The 20,776-nt window shown below is 38.2% G+C and overlaps 1 protein-coding gene across 2 annotated transcripts in view; it reads right to left on the bottom strand.

The window, feature by feature from the left end:
* COPA (COPI coat complex subunit alpha) overlaps positions 1 to 20,776 on the bottom strand; it is a 44,380-nt gene that overhangs the window by 22,746 nt on the left and 858 nt on the right. For both annotated transcript variants that reach the window (XM_069480355.1, XM_069480356.1), the window contains exons 2-10: positions 18,222 to 18,335; positions 17,959 to 18,032; positions 12,834 to 12,914; positions 11,227 to 11,303; positions 8,785 to 8,894; positions 2,907 to 3,016; positions 1,409 to 1,508; positions 663 to 798; positions 57 to 139 (exon numbers count right to left, since the gene is read on the bottom strand). In XM_069480355.1, coding sequence (XP_069336456.1) covers positions 57 to 139; positions 663 to 798; positions 1,409 to 1,508; positions 2,907 to 3,016; positions 8,785 to 8,894; positions 11,227 to 11,303; positions 12,834 to 12,914; positions 17,959 to 18,032; positions 18,222 to 18,335 — 885 coding nt within the window. The remainder of the gene's footprint in view (positions 1 to 56; positions 140 to 662; positions 799 to 1,408; positions 1,509 to 2,906; positions 3,017 to 8,784; positions 8,895 to 11,226; positions 11,304 to 12,833; positions 12,915 to 17,958; positions 18,033 to 18,221; positions 18,336 to 20,776) is intronic.

Here is a 20,776-nt window from a genome sequence, read left to right as displayed (position 1 = left end):
CAATTCTTAAAAACTTTGAAGTGAAGCAATTAAGAAAGAGAGGAAATGGCCTTTACCTGCTGCAAAGAGGTTAAGGTTAGGGTGAGCAGCTAGGACCCAGAAACGATCATGGTCCCTACGGAAGGTCTGAACCCCAGTCCTAGGAAAGCAAAAGGTACACAAAGAAAAATATTAACTTCCCAGACAGCTTTAGCCCATCATATATAAGAATATTGAGCAAGCTAATTAAAAATATAAATCAAAGACAGTAAACTGGGTATCCTAAGTAAAGGTAGTCATGATAAATTCTACCAAGGAACAGAAAGAAGAGAATTCAAACTGACCATATTATTTTGATATTTTAATTTCCCCCATTCATCATAATTTTCTACTGTATTGCTTTCATTTCTTATTTCTTCTCTAGCTACAGAATTAGTGGAAAGGGGAGGAAGAAGAACATGTTTAAATTTTGAGGAGAAAAAGAATACACATGAAGAATCCTATTTAATGGAAAATTTGTAAACAGCCGATCTCTAGGTCTCTTCAGGTTTTCACAACATATGATTTGATTTTTCTACATGCTGAAGATACTGAGACAAAAAGAAATATTCCAATCTAATTTTAAAGAGAGAGAAAGGGGCATGCCCCAGGATTTGGTCACACAACATCAATGACTCCCTTACCGTTTAGACATATCCCAGACTCGGATACTCTTGTCCTCAGAATTGCTGAGGATCAGCTCTTGGCGAGGGTGGAAGACGGCACAGGATACATTGTTGTAATGGCCCCGGCAGGTATCAACCTCCCATGCCTTTGATTCTAAAGGACAAAAAGAATTAGGTCATCACAATTCCTTACCACTATAATTTTGGGATTTGGAGATATGACATCTTCTTAATCAACTGCTACAAACTGTTAAATTAGGAACTTCTTACAGGGCAATTTTCTTCATTTAAGTCTCTTAAACTTTACATATTTCTTTGTTCTTTCATTCCGATCTACCTATCAATTATAATACCCTTTCTTCATCATTACTTATCCCTTTACTCTGTTTTATTTGTCCTGATAGTAACTGTCACTAGCTGCCATTTTAGACCAAATGCAAGCTCCGTAAGACAGGGGCTTTATCTGTTTTAGTCACCACTGTGTCTCCAACATTGTTGCCAATATCTAGTAAAATATAGGTACTCAATAAATATTTGTCAATGAATGGATGAATTCTTACTCTTAGCTATGTTCATACTCCTCAAAATCAGGATACCACACCAGGAAAAAAAGGGAAAGGGGCAATTGCTGTGTTCCCAGGATTAGTATAAGATAATCATCTAAGGTAGGAAAATAGGTCAAAGTCCAGAAGACCTGGCTACTTTACTTTGCTGACCAGCAGTCAATTTCTTACACATGGTGATGCTACCATTGGTTCACTCACCATTCATACGCCAGATCTTCACTTGACGGTCATCTGCCCCAGATACGATAAGGGGCATAGTAGGGTGGAAGGCAGCCCAGTTTACTCCACGATCATGACCCTGTAGAAAAAAAATAAGTGGTTCTTCTAAAACAATTTTATAACTGTTACTCAAAGCAAATCAATGAACCGTGCTGGTGGTTATAAAAGATGTCTCTCATTTATTCTTCATGTGAAAAGACTCAAGCGACTATGCTGCTCTAAGATTTTGAACATCAGAATTAGTATGTCAATCTATCCAACGTTATACTAAATTCTCATAGGAATTTCCAAATATGTATTTCTAACCCGACACTTAGTTTCATCTGCATTTAGGATATACTGCCTTATTTTTACTTATCTACTTATTTCCCCAACCAATTATTAACATTTTAAGTATAAGACCAATTTTAAAACTTAATGCAAAAATTCTCCATGTGACCTGGAAACCTTTGGAGGACACCCAAGATCCTTTTATGAAATCTGCAGGTCAAAACTATTTTTTGTGTAATACTAAGACTTCATTTGTCTTTTTAATTCTTATTCTCTCATGAGTGTACAGTGGAGTCTTCTAGAGACATGATGTGTGACTATGTTACCGCTCTCATAGCTAATGTGTATTGATATATATTATATTTTTAAAAGTTCTCAGTTTTAATTTCCAATATGGTAAAAACTGAGAGGTATAATCCACATAAAGCAAAAACTCTTTGGAGTCCTCAATAAGTTTTAACAGTATGAAGAGATCCTCATGCAGTAGGCACACTGAAAAACAAAAAAGGAGTGCCTCAGACCAAAAAGTTTAAGAATTGCTGATTTTAAGATATGCTATACCCTATTGATACAGTTGTATGCTATACTGTGACAGAATCATAGATAAGGCAGTTCTGAATTAGCAGTATTTTTGAGAAGTATCATCTGTGAATCCCAGCTCTTCCACTTATCAGATACATGTGGACTTTGGTAAATTGCTTAATTTCTCTAAATCTGAATTTTTTTCACCTGTAAAATGAGGTTAATAATACCTACTTCAGTGGATAGCTGTGAGGATTAAATTACACAATATTCTTAAAGAAAAATTAGTTTCTTTCCCTTATGCTTTTCTATTTTCTTACCATGCACAAAAGTTACTGACACATGGCTAGTTCTCAGTAACTTTGATTAAATTTCTTTCTGTTCTATCCCTTACAGAAGGCTTGAGAATGGGCTCTGCCTTGAGATGGCGATGGAACCTATGCCCAGATTTCTCTCTTTCCCCAACTGGGTTTATAAGGTACATGACTCTCCCTCAGGTGGCACGTAGGCTTCATTTCTCTGTTGGTTGGTTCACTCACAATTCTATTTTCAGGGCCTCAAATAGTGCCTGGCAATTAATAAGCACTCCATAAACATCTGTTGAAGGAATGAATAAATGAATGGCATGCTGTGACATTCCCGAAATGACAGCCCATATCCAGTCACTGGCTGTAGAGATAAGTACCTCTAGTACATGCTTCACCACTGCATCCGTAGTTCCAAACAGATCAACCCCAGTTATTCCTCTCACATCCGACTCCACTGCACCAGGGGACAAGTTTTTTTTCCTTAGACCTTTGAGGGGTAAGGAGTGAGATGAAAGATGAAAACAAAATGTTATCAAAAAGAGCACAGTATCAGAAATACTGAAAGATACAGTGAAGAAGAAGAGAAAAAGAAATTGAGAGAGACTAAAGAAGAAGAGAGGCTCAACAGCTTCTATCTATTTCCAAAAATATTCAAAATATTGAAGTACATTCACTATCTTCTCTTCTGCTCCCTCAATACTTAAACAGACTAACTACTAGAATTTCTTTCTACAGATCAATCCAAACTTCTGACACAGCTAACCTCTTCTTCAACAAATCTCACCTCAAAAGCTGTCTAATTCACTTAATGCCCACTTTCCATTCTTCAGTATTCTTAAATGTGGCCTCAATTGGTAAACATTCAATTTCCATTTTCTTTTTTTTTTATTTTCTTTTTTTTTTTTCTTTTTCTGAAGTCACGCAGTGAGATCAATTTCCATTTTCAACTTCATGAATTCTATAGCAACTTTTTCCCAATCATCTCAAAAAACTGGAAAGAAAAGCCATTTGGGGAGGCCATAGCTCAGTGTTTCTCAAACTGGAAGCTTTTAGGCAACTCATGGAGAAGTTGCAAATGGGTTATGGAAACTAGACCTATTAAGTACAAAACAGCTATTTTGTGGGAGATACTGTAAAACCATGAACCATGCAAAAAGTGTACTTATACCTTCTACTTGACTCTTGAACAGGGAACAAGGTAATTAAAATTGTCATGTCCTTTTAAGTTGTTGTTTAAAAGGTTGTTTACAGATCTGAACACATATACTTTGCCATTAAAATCTTTGGAGGCTAGTCTCACTTGGAGGAATTAGCCCATAATTTAAAAACAATAAGAAAAAGATACCAGGATAATAAGAGTCTTATTTGTAGAGGACCCACATTTGTGGTTCAACTACATTCATCTTTGAAAGCTATTTGTGCTACAGTCAGAACCAAAATTATGATAACAATACTACCTTACATTTGAAAAGTATTTTGTGGCTGTCAAAACACTCTAATATATGACTTAATTCTCATAACAAACCTTTGAGATAAGCAAGCAGATACAATTATACCAATTTATAGATGAGAAAACAGAACTGGGACTAAAATTTTATCTTTAGAAATATTTTGAGAGGAAAGCATAAGATGAAATTACCTAGCATGTGTAAAATGAAAAACAAAAGACAATTATGTATAAGGAAAATAAAACCTAAGTAATTTCAAGCCTAAATTTTGCCATCTGTAGGAAAATATGAAAACTCAAGTTTAATGACTATATTTATATTCATCGTTTTAAAATTATAATATATCTCTTCTGAGGCTGGGCGCGGTGGCTCACGCCTGTAATCCTAGCACTCTGGGAGGCCGAGGCGGGTGGATCGCTCAAGGTCAGGAGTTCGAGACCAGCCTGAGCAAGAGCGAGACCCCGTCTCTACTAAAAATAGAAAGAAATTATATGGACAACTAAAAATATATATATAGAAAAATTAGCCGGGCATAGTGGCGCATGCCTGTAGTCCCAGCTACTCGGGAGGCTGAGGCAGAAGGATCGCTTGAGCCCAGGAGTTTGAGGTTGCTGTGAGCTAGGCTGACGCCACGGCACTCACTCTAGCCTGGGCAACAAAGTGAGACTCTGTCACAAAAAAAAAAAAAAAAAAAAAAAAAATATATATATATATATATATATCTCTTCTGTTATAGTGGTGCCTCCATATTGGCATTAGAGAAGCAAGAGCTTAAAAGGCCACGACAGCTTTAATTATCTTGTCCTCTGCCCAAGATGAGCATTTAACCAATAAGTAGAGAGAAATAATGCTGATCCTTTACAAAAAAATGTACTCTTATGAAGGAAAGCTTCATAAATTATCGCTGGGATGCCTTTCACTTATTTCACTTGTCCCTTTAATAGGCTCTGTCAACTTTTTCTAATGAGTTGGTGTATGAAATAGATTCAAAGGAAGATATAAAGACAGACAGCTGTGAGGAACTTCACCTCCAATAAGCTTCAACAAACACATTTAAAAAAGAAGGCTGTACAACAGAATGGAAGCTTTTGTTGCACTTGCATGTAATGATCCAAGAAAAGGGGAAGGGCAAAAACAGACAGATGAATAGTGACAGGCAGTGAAAAGATAACTTAGAGAAGAAATATTTGAGCCTTCAACAAGGCACTCACTGGGACTAAACGACAGATGGAAAATTTCTACAGAAGCTACCCAAATCCAGAGGAAGAGAGAACACTCTCAGAATGGACCAGTTTGATGCATGCCTCCCAATGGGGACCAGGGGAAGCAGTAAAGAGAGACGGATGAGGAGAGGATTTGGCAGCATATTAATACTTTTTTAGTAGCCATTTCAAAGATTGAGTCTGAATTACATGGGCTTGACATGCAAAGGTATAAGCACATTAAAATAATTTAACTGTCAATTTACTTGGAAGCTCAAGCTAAGAAAATAACCTATCTTTTTTATCTAGGTTGTAAATATATTCCCTTTTAAACAAATAGTTTTTGCCAGGCTAACACAAAAGATTGATCAGGGCCAGCACAGTGTAATCATGCCTGTAATCCTAGCACTCTGGGAGGCCAAGGCAGGAGAATTATTTGAGGTCAGGAGTTCGAGACCAGTCTGAGCAAGAGCAAGACCTTGTCTCTACCAAAATTAGAAAATATTAGCCGGTCATGGTGGCACACATCTGTAGTCCCAGCTACTCGGGAGGCTGAGGCAAGAGGATGGCTTGATCCCAGGAGTTTGAGGTTGCAGTGAGCTATGATGATGCCAGTACACTTTAGCCAGGGCGACAGAGTGAGATGATGTCTCAAAAAAAAAAAAAAAAAAGAAAGGAAGATTTACCAGGTTAAGCTAAACCCTATGGGGCTCAATCTTCACGTAAGAAGTATCAAAAGGGCCGGGCGCGGTGGCTCACGCCTGTAATCCTAGCACTCTGGGAGGCCGAGGTGGGCGGATCGTTTGAGCTCAGGAGTTCGAGACCAGCCTGAGCAAGAGCGAGACCCCACCTCTACCAAAAATAGAAAGAAATTATATGGACAGCTAAAAATATATATAGAAAAAATTAGCCGGGCATGGTGGCGCATGCCTGTAGTCCCAGCTACTCGGGAGGCTGAGACAGTAGGATCGCTTGAGCCCAGGAGTTTGAGGTTGCTGTGAGCTAGGCTGACGCCACGGCACTCACTCTAGCCTGGGCAACAGAGTGAGACTCTGTCTCAAAAAAAAAAAAAAAAAAAAAAAAAAAAAAAAAAAAAGTATCAAAAGACCTTTAAATATTTCTACATTCTCTTATTGCTTATCTAGCTCAAAAAGAGACAGTCAAAAAAATTAGAATTTTCAGCAGTCCTCTAAATTTGGGGATATTCACTCTTACTCAGAACTAATTTTTCCCTCTTGGAAATATTAGTATTAGCTCTGGTCCCTAACAGATCTAAAAGCTAATTCCTCTATGTTCGGTCTTATTTAAACCCAAGGAAAACAGATCTCTGCTGAAAAGAGTACACTGGTTTCTAGACACCGCCCCCGCCCCCAAAAAAGATAAGTACAAAAGTCTAACCCCAAAGCTGCTGCTTCTTAGTTAAATTCCACTCTGGTTAAGGGGTTACTGGAAGTCAAGAGAGTTGTGGGTAAAGAAAAACACTTAGAAATGGTAAAGAGAGCATTAACATTAATACAGCAAGTTAGCACAAAATTCTCACTATCACATATACTAAGTATAGCAATTGCAATGTTATTATATAGTAATCCATGCACTTCACACATTCAAGAGCAAGTATGAATCCCATGGGATCACACTTCCTTCCTCTCTTCTCTGATCTAGGGCCCTTAATTTTGAGGCAAAAACAGCTTTCAGACTACAAAAGGTGAAGAAAAGTATTTCTTGCCTTGGGCATTTCATGATCGCCAATGAGAATCCAACCACTTAATTACCCCAAATTGCTTTAGCTTGACCAAAGGGAACATGCTGTGCTACCAGCAGATGGCACAAACCATAGTCCTCAGAGTGAAGCAGTATAAGGGCCCTTTTCAACCCCATGTTTAAGTACGAATTAAGCCCTAATGCCCAAAAGCTTTAGTTTATGTATGTAACAAATTAACTTCTCTACAAGCTAGAATGGCATTAGCTGTATGCCATTCTTGGAAGAACTGAATAAACAGTCATGCAAAGTACTTTCTGTAGCACTTAATTCTCTCACAGAATCCAGGCTGGGAAAGGATATTCTAAATAACTGCCCCTGATCAGGTGGAACAGCATGAATTGGGATCCAACCCCATCAGGCTCCCATATCCTGAGATAGAGAGGGTGCTTTGAATGTGTGCACAGTGAGAAACCATGAAAAGCCATAGCTAGGTTACTGGGAGAGTGGATGCTAAGCTCCCTGGTACTGGCAGTGAGGAGAGGGCACAGGCTCATAGTGCCTAGGCCTAGCTCCTCCTGTTGGCATGGCTGGTCATATCTGGGTGTACTTCAAAAAACATAGTCAGTCTGATGAAAAACTGCAATGGCAAAGCCCTAGAGAAAACATTGCCCTTTCTCCAATACAATCTTGTATATGTCATTGCCTTTAATTCTAAACCTTTGAAAATTGCAAAGACAGCATGATCTAGACTCAAGGCTCTACTCTACAATTGTCCCCATCTTCCCTTGGATTGTTTCTATGCTACATTAATGTAAACAACTGCTACTGCAACATTCCGAATGCTGTATCCAGGAATCCCAATTTCCAACTGGATGATCATTATTGGTCTATAAGAACAAGTATCATATTGCCCTAGCCTACCATGCAACAAGAGAGTTGGGAAAAGTTGTCACCTCAGCTGCACAATGCAGAAGGGTGACTCCTTTATTACCACAAAGAACTAGGCATGGACCTAAGAGGGAGTCTTTCTTTTATAGAAGGAAACACTGTTTTGTAGTCTAGCCACTAACATTTCAGGGAACTCAAATCTCTAAGAATTTCTAACACAACAAATAGAGAGAGATAATTATCAAGTAATAAATAAATGTACCTAGGCAGAGAATCACAGCATTTTGTGTCTCACGTCCCTATTCCAACACAAAGAGTTTCCATCCGTCTCACAGGTATGGTCCTTTCTATGCATTTAAATTCTCTAGTTAGCAATTTCTTAGCTCTCTTTTATACAGCACTAAACATTTAAACCCTTATCTCAAAATCATGATATGTAAACTGTGACAGGAAGAATTATCTCAACTATCCAAAACTACAAATTATTTAGTTTCTGGTCCTAGAAGTCTAATAAAAATCTGACCATTAAAAGGTATTCTGAACATAAAAATCACCAACTCCCCTATCCCAACTGTTCTCCTTACACTAGAAGAAATCTAATAGAGGTTTTTTTTCCTATTTCTAAATAAAGCAACAGTATCCAAGAGTCCAGTTTCCCTGCATTAATTCATTCTCTAAATTTTTTTGTCCAAAATGTATTTTTCTTATTTTAGCAGAAAGCTTGATTCTTAATCAAATACCCCAACTGTATATAGATTTTAACTAAAAACTCATCTAACTTAAAGTTAACATCTCTTCAAATCAAATGATTTTCTAGAGTAACCTCCTTTAGAGAATACCGTGCATATGAAGAATCATCAAAGCAGATTCATTACCCTCGGAAATAAAGATACTATTATATGGGAATGGAATATTCTAAATTTTCCTATTTTAAGTCAACTATCCTCACTATTTTAAGCAATTGCAGTTTTGCACCAGACATAACTAGGTTGTCCCCTGAACTTGGGCAGCTCACCAGAAATATCCCAAACGCGCACAGTCTGGTCCAGGCTGGCTGATACAACTAAGTCTTCTGAGGGGTGAAACTGAGCACACATTACATAATGGTTGTGCCCTGTTAACACACTGCAAGAAAAAAAAAAGACAACACCAAATTAGAGATGAGAATCAATAGACTCCTAAACTAAATACCTTTTTCCATATTTTAATAGATGCTTATCCAATTATACTTTTATGGAGGCAAAGGTAGGTCATCCTAACAATTCTGAATAAGAATAAACAAGATCAGCCATTTTATTAGGATATTAAATATGAGATGTCCGATTTCAAATCAAAAGTGTAGTTTATTATATCTCAAACAAGAAGCAGTACAATTAATCAAAGTATGCGCCTAAACTATAAACAGTTTTGCCATCTTAATGGTAGCTTGCCTATGCCAGCAGCAAAGAAGCCTGGCGAGCAAGTGGTGATGAAATCATGAAGGTGTTTTCCACAGCTTGTTGAGCATTCAACATTTTTCCTTGCAAGAAGTGGTCCAAAGCTTGGAAGAAGTGGTATTCAGTTGATGCAAGGTCTGGCGAATAAGGTGGATGACAAGAGAGGTTCCAAGTCCAGCTTCTGTAGTTTGAGCAGCGTTGTTTGCATGACATGTGATCAAGCATTGTCTTGCAAGAGGATTGGCCTGTCTCTATTGACCAATCTCGGCTGCTTAATCACAAGCATCCTCATCATTTCATCCAACTGGTTGCAGCAGACATCTACTTATAATCAATTGACCAGGTTTCATGAAGCTGTACTGGATAATACCAGCACTGGACCACCAGATACCATTAGCTTTTTTTGATGAATATTCAGATTTGGTTTTACTTTTTTTTTTGAAACACAGTCTTGCTCTGTCGCCCCAGCTAGAGTGAAATGGTGTCATCATAGCTCACTGCAACCTCAAACTCCTGGGCTCAAGTGATCCTCCTGCCTCAGCCTCCCTGAGTAGCTGGGATTACAGGTGCGTGCCACGACACCCAGCTAATTTTTCTATTTTTAGGACAGATAAGGTCTCACTCTTGCTCAGGCTGGTCTCAAACTCCTGAGTTCAAGCGATCCTCCCACCTTGGCCTCCCTAGTGCTAGGATTACAGGTGTGAGCCACGGTGTCTGGCCCAAATAGTCGGTTTTGGACTGTGATTTGGACTTCATCTTTATCCAATCATTGTGCCAAATGCTTGCAAATGTCAAAAAAAAAAAAAAATCCATTTTTCATCACATATAACAATATGGTGTAGAAAAGGTTTGCCTTTATGTCGTGACAGTAAACAAAGGCAAGCTTCCAGACAATTTCTCTACTGATGCTTGTTTAATTCACAAGGAACCCATCTATTCAGCTTCTTTACCTTCCTGATTTGTTTCAAATGGTCCAATATTGTTGGAATAGTAATGCCAAACCTTGCTGCTAATTCACATGTAGGTTGAGATGGATTCGTTCCTACTAGAGCTTTCAGCTCATCATTATTCACCTTGGTCTCAGGTAGCCCATGTGGGTCATTTTCAAGATTAAAATCACCAGAACTTCTGAAACCATCAATGTACTGTGTGTTCACAGCCACCTCCTTCCCAAATACATCATTGATATTTTGAGCTGTGTTGCACTGGCTCCACATCGGAACTCATATTTCAAAATAACACGAATTTTTGACTTATCTATAGTTTCAGAAAAGTTATTCTAAAAAAAAAAAATGTGAAAGATAATCATAAGCCAAAAACGTGTGTGTGAAAACGACTGAGATGTATCTTCATAATAAAAATAAAACAAGAAGTGTCAAAGTGAAATGTCAGAGATATCAACTGTTAAAATCAGTACTTAAGGAAATCGGACATTTCATACTTAATAACCTAATAACAATAGCTCTCTTCTTGCCTCTAACACTTTAGTATTTAAATATTACTAATTTCAGGAGAACTGAGATTACATAGCTCTCCTCTTAGATTAAAGAAATATTAAAATATCAAAATAAATGGAATCTTGGTAATTCATACTGGGCATTATCTGTTAGATTTTATAGTACAGAATTCCTCTTAAAGGACATTTTAAATTGTCCTTATCTCTTCATGGAAAGTTCTATATAGAACTCTAGCCCCAAATACAAAGTAGGACAGAAGTCTAGACCTTGACTCAGGTTTTATGGAAAAAGGATTGAAAACCAGCTAGAAGTTCTTAATCTAAAAGGCTAGCTATATGACCTCTTTTCCCCAGTAACAAATTATCAGAAGATCCAGATTTATACATTACTAATGACATTGCCTCTATATTTATTATTTTGTACTTAGAAGCTTTTTACAAATATAACCAGTAATCAGCCAGCATACATGGCTCACGTGGAAAGGGAGATGATTGTTCTGAAGAGAAACTGATTAAGAAAAACTAAGAATTAAGACTCTTTTTAGCCCTCTGCCTCCTGCTTTACCAGACACAGGTTCTAGATTGCCAGTTCCACACTCGGATGGTCTGATCGTCTGAGGCACTCAGAATCCAAGGATACTCCTGAAAGATATTCCAGACAAAGGCTTTAAACATCAAACAAACCTGTTCGGTCAGGTTCCTGTAATCATTTTTCTCTTGTTTTACAGGAACATTCCAGTGCCCAACGCTTCAGCTAGATTATTAATAGCAACCGGGCTGCTACTTCTGATACCAGGCTAGCTATCTCCTCTTCCCCACCTCTCCAGCAGCTTTTCCCAACTCTGGCACTTTTACTATAAGATTTAAGAATGGAAGCCAGACAGATGCATAATAGATTCTCAGGGGCAGACAGCATACTATGTATCTATTAATACATTTACTTCTAAATATTATGTATGTGTTTATATTTACATATAGTTAATCTTATAAACGAAGATCCTGTGAAAGGCTCTCACTTTCTTTAACTCTAGGACAGGAATAGTGTTTTATGGTGTGATTTCTTCCAGTCAGATCATCCAGTTTCAAAAACTTCCCAAGTCTCAGTAACCAAAGCAGACAGTAACAGGTAAAGATGATATAGGCTATTTGGAGTCCATAAGATTGTTGAGAAAAGGAAGTATTCCTTTTTCACAGATGTATCTCCAGTGTTTAGCACAGACCTTAGCAAGTATAAGGCACAGATATATTTATGGAGCTGAAAAAATAAAAGAAAACAAGGCTTTTCATAACTTTCCAAGTAGATGGCAACTTGTTCTAGGCAAGGGTCTTTAGCAAGTCCTTTATGGCAATGACAAATAGTTTCTATTAGTCATATTTGTCATCTCATACATTATCTTATTGAGTAGTTATTCACAAATGTTTCAGTTGTAGTTTTCTCATTTTTTCCTATTCTAAAATTTTTAAATTTTAAGAAATGAAACAAAGTGTACTAAATCAGTAAATTCTTATTTATTTCACTATATTCTTTCCAATGTAATTCAAGAGATTTAGTTTATTGAGAGCCAAAGAATAGTACAAGTTAATTCTAATAGCATAGAATTATAGGGAGATCCTGCCAGGTTGGGACTGGATTAAGAAGTTGGCAGTCCTTAATATGTAACTCAGTATCTAAATCGACCATGATGCCTGATAGATCAAAGAAGATAGTAAGCCTGGCTAAGGGAACAGCCTCCACTAGACCCCAAAATCCTAGGATAGAGGGGCATGATTGTTAATACCTCAAAACATTTCTCAGCTTATCAAAATGGCACCTTAGCTTGACCTTTCAGATACATCTACTACTTACTGATAACACCCCACATAGATTTTGCCTGCCAACTTTTGTTTTCTAGCTCAGCAAAGTTGAAATCAAATCCCTGCTTTCCCCTACAGAGAAACAAGGACTTCCTCATAGACCCCACTGAATCCAATTAGATTCAATTCAATGTATCCCCAAGTGTTTGTTTCCCTTTGTAGAAAGAAACAAAGCAGAAAGGTCAATACCACACAGATCCTAGAAGAGCTACTCCAAAAACACAATTTGTTATCAAAACATGGATTCTTGAGAGTCAAGCAGATTACTACAGAGAAAATGAAGAATGCTCCAAAACTAGAACCACAATGACTACTTACATGATGAAAAAATGTGGTGCGAATATAATCTAAGTGCCCAAGCAATGTGAAGAGACAGCGCCGGAGCTTGTAATTCCAAACCTGCAAAGACAGAAATCCAACTAAGAAACAGAACAGAGGGGTCTGGGGCCCCTGAAAGGCTCAGATTTCTCAATGAACAAGTTTGGATTTATATTTTGGTATTTCTAAATAGGTAGGAACCTTGGTAGAAAGTCTGGTTAAAGATTAATGAGAAAAAGAACAAGAATAAAAATATTGGTCAGCTAAACAACATGGGGTCAGAGGAGTGGGGACAAGGTTAGGGAAAAGCTAAAGATAAAATTATGGAAAAGCTTTTCTTTCTTTGGGGTGACACCATCTCTATTTAGTAACAGGAGACAAGATACTTATCCAGGGCCTAACTTGAAACTCTTTTTTCTACTCTATAATTATGTTCTCAGCTTGAATACAGATCCCTAAGTGCTTTATCTATCACCTTAAAAAAGCAGGACAGGCTGGGCACAGTGGCTCACACCTGTAATCCTAGCACTCTGGAAGGCTAAGGCAGGAGGATTGCTTGAGGTCAGGATTTCGATACCAGCCTGGGCAAGAGTGAGACCCCGTCTCTACTAAAAATAGAAAAAATTAGCTGGGCGTGGTGGCCTGCACCTATGGTCCCAGTTACTTAGGAGGCTAAGGCAGGAGGATTACTTGAGCCCAGGAGTTTGAGGCTGCAGTGAGCTATGATGACATCACTGTACTCTACCCAGGCAACAGAGTGAGACTGTCTTAAAAAAAAAAAAGTAGAGGCTGGGCACGGTGGCTCACGCCTGTAATCCTAGCACTCTGGGAGGCCGAGGCAGGAGGATTGCTCGAGGTCAGGAGTTCGAGACCAGCCTGAGCAAGAGCGAGACCCCGTCTCTACTAAAAATAGAAAGAAATTATATGGACAACTAAAAATAGATATAGAAAAAATTAGCCGGGCATGGTGGCACATGCCTGTAGTCCCAGCTACTCGGGAGGCTGAGGCAGTAGGATCACTTGAGCCTAGGAGTTTGAGGTTGCTGTGAGCTAGGCTGAGGCCACGGCACTCACTCTAGCCCGGACAATAGAGCGAGACTCTGTCTCAAAAAAAAAAAAAAAAAAAAAAAAAAAAAAGGTAGGACATATACCATGATTCCAAAGTAAACAACATATAACATATGGCATCTTCTTAGACTAACTTGGTGGCAAATGATGCCCATACATTTGTGGTCTGTACTTACTTATCAAGCAAATAGACGTTAACTTATTACTATGGAAAATGCTACATTGTTCAGCTAGGCTGAGCTAAGCAGAGAAACGATATCACATTCAAATATGAAGTTAAGTCAACTACCAAAGCACCAGGCATCAACGGACACAAATGAAGACACTAAAACCAGTACCATAAATATAGAACAGCTCATCTTCCTCATCCAGAAAATGCCCCCAAAAAGTATAAAAATGAGAGGTCAGATGCATTTTTTCTTTCATTTAATCTTTAAAAATTTCTTTTTAATATTAGTTTATAATCTATCTAGACCAGCTTGTTACTATTTTTCTTTAAATTTTTCTTTTGTAAATTACAAAAAGTAATATCATTTCTTATAACAAATTCAGACAACCCAAAAGTAGGATCTTCCAAACAAGAATGTAAGCTCTTTAAAGGCAAGGTTCTTGTCGATCATGCTCCACACTACTGTAGCCTTACCATCTAACATGGTGGCTGATGCTAGGTAAGTGCTCAGTGAGTATGTGTAGAAATGAGAATGCTAATAACATGAAAGGTGAAAAGTACGCCAATACTTTTACCTTCCTCTGTTCAATCATCTATATAACATACATGTACACAAAAATTAAGATCATACCACAAATACTATTCTTTAACTGCTTTTTTTCCTTTATAGAGTTCAGTGTTTTAAATTTTCTTATTTCTAGCTTCAAATTATCTTGATTCCTTTAATGTCCTGTCAAGCTCCAGAACTATGAATTCTTAAAGACCTATAGAATTTTTAGACCAATACTTTGGCTATTTGCTGGGCTTTCTTAATCTTTGTAAATCAGGATTGTATTAATGCTACATTTATCTGGATATACAGTAGCAAGCAATATGATGATCCATAGACATGACTTTTCTAGATAATTCCCCCCCTTTTTTTTTTTTTTTTGTTTTGTTTTTTTTGAGACAGAGTCTCACTCTGTTGCCCGGGCTAGAGTGAGTGCCGTGGCGTCAGCCTAGCTCACAGCAACCTCAAACTCCTGGGCTTAAGCGATCCTACTGCCTCAGCCTCCCGAGTAGCTGGGACTACAGGCATGTGCCACCATGCCCGGCTAATTTTTTGTATATATATATTTTAGTTGTCCATATAATTTCTTTCTATTTTTAGTAGAGACAGGGTCTCACTCTTGCTCAGGCTGGTCTTGAACTCCTGACCTCGAGCGATCCACCCGCCTCGGCCTCCCAGAGTGCTAGGATTACAGGCGTGAGCCACCGCGCCCGGCCTAGATAATTCCCCTTTTTATGAAAAAGTTTTCAACTTTACTAGTCATCAGAGAAATGTAAACCAAAGCCACAGCATAATACTACACCCATGAGCTAGCTAATTCCTTTATTTTAATTCATAGCATAATACTACACCCACCAGCTAATTCCTTTATTTTAATAACAGTTTTATTGAGATACACTGCAAATACCATACAATCTACTCATTCAATGGTTTTTAGTATATTCACAGTTGTGCAACCATCACCACCATCAATTTTAAAACACAGTTCTATCATACTAAAAACAAACTCATACCCATTAGTGGTCACTGTCCATTTCCTTCCAATCCCTCAACCCTAGACAACCATCAATCTACTTTCTTTCTCCATAGATTTACCTGTTCTGGACATCTCATAAATAGCCAATAACTCCTTTTCTAAAATATTAATCATTTTAGGAAAAAAATTTTTTCTTAAATGACATCCAGTCTTTCCTTTCTGAAACAGATTATATAAAACCCAAGTTAACCATGCTTGATACTCAATGTTCATCACTATAAATAACAAATACATTATTAGAAATATTACAATGAGGTGATACCTCATCACTTTTGGGCTCTATCAGGTGGTTTGAGTTTCCACTGCCCCCAGGATACGGTGCCTAAGAACTAGAAAACAGAAAGAACTGTTCTTCCTATAAATCTTTTTTTTTTTTTTTTTGAGACAGAGTCTCACTCTGTTGCCTGGGCTAGAGTGCCATGGTGTCAGCCTAGCTCACAGCAACCTCAAATTCTTGGGCTTAAGGGATCCTACTGCCTCAGCCTCCCCAGTAGCTGGGATTACAGGCATGCGCCACCATGCCCAGCTAATTTTTTCTATATCTATTTTTAGTTGTCCATATAATTTCTATTTTTAGTAGAGACGGGGGTCTCACTCTTGCTCAGGCTGGTCTCAAACTCCTGACCTCGAGTGATCCTCCTGCCTCGGCCTCCCGGAGTGCTAGGATTACAGGCATGAGCCACTGCGCCCGGCCTCTTCCTATAATTCTAATATCTCTTTTCTCTGCAGGCTACTGTCAATCTTCACTCCTGTCACATAAATTCTGCTGTATAATCTATAATATATAACTTCCTGAAGTAGTTTACGAAAAAAACAACCTTTTTTATGAAGTAAATTTCAATGGTTTGGTTGGAGACATAGACTTAATGAGAAGGACTTAAAGAAGTAAATAGAGCAATTTTTTATTTATTTTTACAGGTTCCAAGTCACTGGCTCTAACTTTTGCCTTTATCACAATCTTCTTCAAAGAATTGCCTATATTCTCTCTGCTTCCTCACTTCACATTAAGGTGCTAAGATCTCTAATGCCCTCCTAATTAAGTAATTCGAAGGTTACTTCTCAGTCTTGGTCTTATTCTGACCACTATCTCCGTCCCCAAATTCTCTCCTTCTTTGACATCCAAGAGGCTTCTGCTTCTCCCTCTTAGTTCACCTCCAACCCCCAAATCATTCTTTCCTATACCAACTCTACTTCCTTCCTTTCTCTCTCTCTCAAATGATGGTGTGTCTTCTTACTCAACCTGCTCCCTGAGTGATATCTTCTGCTGCTTCTCCTGTGGCTTCCTCCTTCATGATGACAACTTCCAAATACATCTCTAGTGCGGACATACCTCCACTAGACTGTCCCTTAGGTATCTCAAACTCATCAGAGCCCAAGATGGAATTAATTACCCATTCTCCCCTACTCCAGAAAACTGTACTCCTCTTGATTTTCCTTTCCTAGTTAATAACACTTCTTCTACCCAGTGACCTAAACAAACTAGAAGGCTTATAGTCACCTCATTTATTTCCCCTTATTGGCCCTCAACCAACCATTCAACACTTACTAATTCATTTCCTAAAGCTCTCACATCCATCTCCTTCTTTCCATTTCAAATGCTACTGCCTAAGCTCAGGCTCTGTTCATCTCTCACATGGACTTATACATAGTCTCCTAATTGGTATCTCTGCCTCCAGTCTTGCCTAAATCATCCAATCTTTTCTTTACACTACCACTCAAGTAACCTTTAAAAAAACATGTAAATCTGATGTAACTCCTATATTTAAACCCCTTTAATGACTCCTTACTACCTGTATGATAACATCCAAATTCCTGAGCACTATAAACAAGTACTCCATGATCTGGCCCCTCTGATCTTCTGCCCTCTCTCTCACCTTTTCTCCAGGTTTTCTCCACACAAAATTAATTAGAGTTTCTCAAATGTATCCAGCTATGTCATGCCTTTTGCCCTAGCACCTGGACTGCTCTTTCCTATTTCACTTTAAATATTTATCATATCATTCACCAAACTGTACATGCTATTATTTGAGTATATGTTTATCTCCGCTATTAGAATAAAAGCTCTTTGAGAACAGAAGCCATTTCTTATTTATTTTTGATTTTTTTTTTTAATTATCAAAACAGAACAGTGTCTAGTACACAGTAAGCATCCAATAAACGTTTGCTGGGTAAGTTTTCTGGATAAATGTCAAAAACCTGAGCTCTGTATAAATGAGTTGTACTATCTTTTAGTCCCTTCCACAATCCCCAAACCTTTCCACATCCTTCTGTCCTTTATTCCCAGTCATGACAGAACCTGTACCTTAATCTTATAGTCATCTCCTCCAGAGACAAACAGTGGCTGCTGCTTATGGAAGTCAATGCCTCGCACTGGACCTGGGGGAGAAGGCAGGCAATGTATGTTAGAGAGATCTATCCTTTCTAATTCCTAGGGTGATTCCTATTCAAGATTTTTTAGTTCTGTCATTTCCACATTCTTTAATCATAGAGGAATCCATCTCAAACAAGGCTTAAAATACCTCAGAATATAATACACACTTCTCTTTTAACTTTCTCCTGTCTTACCATCATGTTCATCAAACTTGTCAATGAGAGTGCACATCCGATAATCCCATAACTGGATGACACCATTGTGTAAACTAGTCAGGATCCAGGGTCTTTTGGGGTGAAAGCTTAGCCCTGGAAAAAAAACAGAAAATGATACAATGAGCTAAGTAAGCCCCCACAATGTCACCTTCTGTCAATTCTCATAAGAAAAAGGAATAGCTAGGTTAATCCTAGGTTCATTTATTCATTCAGCATATCTGATGATTTTTTACTGGATGCTAGACATTGTGAATTTCAAGTTGTTAGGTACTGGATTTTTGTTATACTACTTTAAATATTATTGGGCTTTGTTCTAGAATGCAATTAAGTTACCTGGAATCAGCTGATTCTTTCAAGGCTTGCTTTTAAGTTTCATTACAGTGGGTCACAGCAGCTTTTAGTCTAGGTCTAATTTGGAACCACTGTTAAAGTAATACTCTTCGGAGGTCTGCACATGAAACCCCGTAGCATTACGAAGTCTTTCCATTCTGGCTAGGAAGAACGCAAACTATTCCCAACCCTGTGTGAGCTCTAGGGATTGTTCTGCCTTCTCCTTTCCAATGGTTCTTGTCTAGGTTTTGGATAGTTTTCTCACCCACATCCAGATCTGTACGCAAAGGCCTAGGGGACTCCCTGCAGATATCCAGTGCTCTCTCTATGCAGCTCCCTCTTGTCTGGCATTTTGTCCAGCAAATTATAGCTATTTTTGCTTCCTCAAACTTTTGTTTCCTCAGAAAGATCACAGGGCTTTCCCTCTCCCTTCACTGCAGCCTGGAAACTCTTCCTGGGCAGTAACCTAACACCACCACAGGACCCACCTTGTTTGTTTCCCTTCTCTCATGAATCACCTTCCTGTACTGCCTGTTGTCCAATGTCTAAAAACCTTTGTTTCACACATTCTGTTCAGTTGTTTAAGATGGGAAGGTAAATCTGGTCCTTGTTACTCGATCATGACTGGAAATGAAAGTTCCCATACATAACAACTATTAACAGTCTGGAGTATATCCTTTCAGATTTTTAATGCAGTTACGTATAAACATAGGCCTTATTATTTTATGAACGCGGGGATCACATTATAATGTTCTGCAAACTTCTTTTCTCACTTAACTACATGATATGGACCTCATTACATTTAAGTACATATAAATATAACCTCATTCTTTTTAACTACAAGGTACAAATGTACCACACTTATATTATTCTGATAGGCATTTAAATTCTTCTCCCTAATTTTTGGCTATCAGAAGAGCCTACGGAAGATACTTCTACACATACTCTAGCCTATTTGCATTGTTACTGCTTTAGGCTAAAGGCCTCAAACTGGAATTGCTCAGGAATAGAGTATGTACATCTAACATTTTAGTAAATACTGCTTAATTGTAAAAACACTGTACAGTCTCACCAAGTTTATGAAGGTACCCATTTGGCATACATTGACCAACACAGGATGTTATCAATTATTTGCTGTTTTGTTTTACTAATCTAAGACCCCAAAAAAAGTTATCACTTTTTTTTTGCATTTCTTTCGTGATTAGTGAGGTGGAGCCATTTCCATAATTTATTGAACATTTATATTTCTTCTTCTAAATTGTCTATTTTCTCTTCAGGTTGTTTTTTTTTTTTAATTATGATATGCAGGAACACTCATTAATGGTTATAATCCTCAAATATTCTGACATCTTTCTTTTTCCTTCTCTATTGCCCAATAAATTAGGAGAAGGGAAAACTCAAGGATTATGAAGACCCATTTCAACTATCCAGGTCCCAGAAATTCTTTATTTTTTAGAGATAGGGTCTCACCCTGTCACCCAGGCTAAAGTGCAGTGGCATGATCACAGGTCACTATAATCTTGAACTCCTGGGCTCAAGTGAGCCTCCTGCCTCAGCCTCCCCAGAAGCTGGGACTACAGGTGCGCACCATCATACCTGGTTAGTTTTCTTATGTTTTGTAGAGATGAGGTCTATGTTGCCCAGGCTGGTCTCAGACTCCCTAGGCTAAAGCGATCCTCCTGCGCTGGCCTCTCAAAGCACTGGGATTACAGGCATGAGCCACCATACCCTTCATGATCATGATTCCCATGAGACTTACAAACTGCTCAAAACATATTCTCACATTTATAATGGCCTCCATTTTTTGAGCTAATGAGTCTACTCCAAACACCATTATACTTTCCATATACTTTCTCATTTTAATTCTCCCTATAAAAGAAAATTACTCATACTTTATAGATGAGGAAACAGGAGATTTAGATGTTAAGTAGGTCCCCCAAAGGTCATGTAGCTTGTTAGTGGATGTTTCAGGATTCTAAAGCAAGCTGACCTGACTCCAAAGACCAGGTTCCTAACAACTTTGCTTGCTATGCTGCATCTTGCTAAATATTCCATATATGTATTTTACAGGTCTCAGGAAACCTTACTTCTCTGGCTTTCCCATTCTAACAATTCTGAAAGACTACTATTGTGATCTCAGTCATTTGCCCTCCACCCCCATCGACCTACATTCCACCTCTAGAGTTGCCACATTTAGCAAACAA

The sequence above is a fragment of the Eulemur rufifrons genome, chromosome 8, assembly GCF_041146395.1.
Source record: "Eulemur rufifrons isolate Redbay chromosome 8, OSU_ERuf_1, whole genome shotgun sequence".
Lineage (NCBI taxonomy): Eukaryota > Metazoa > Chordata > Mammalia > Primates > Lemuridae > Eulemur > Eulemur rufifrons.
Note: the sequence above shows the minus strand (reverse complement) of the source record. Positions and strands in the feature narration are given on the sequence as shown.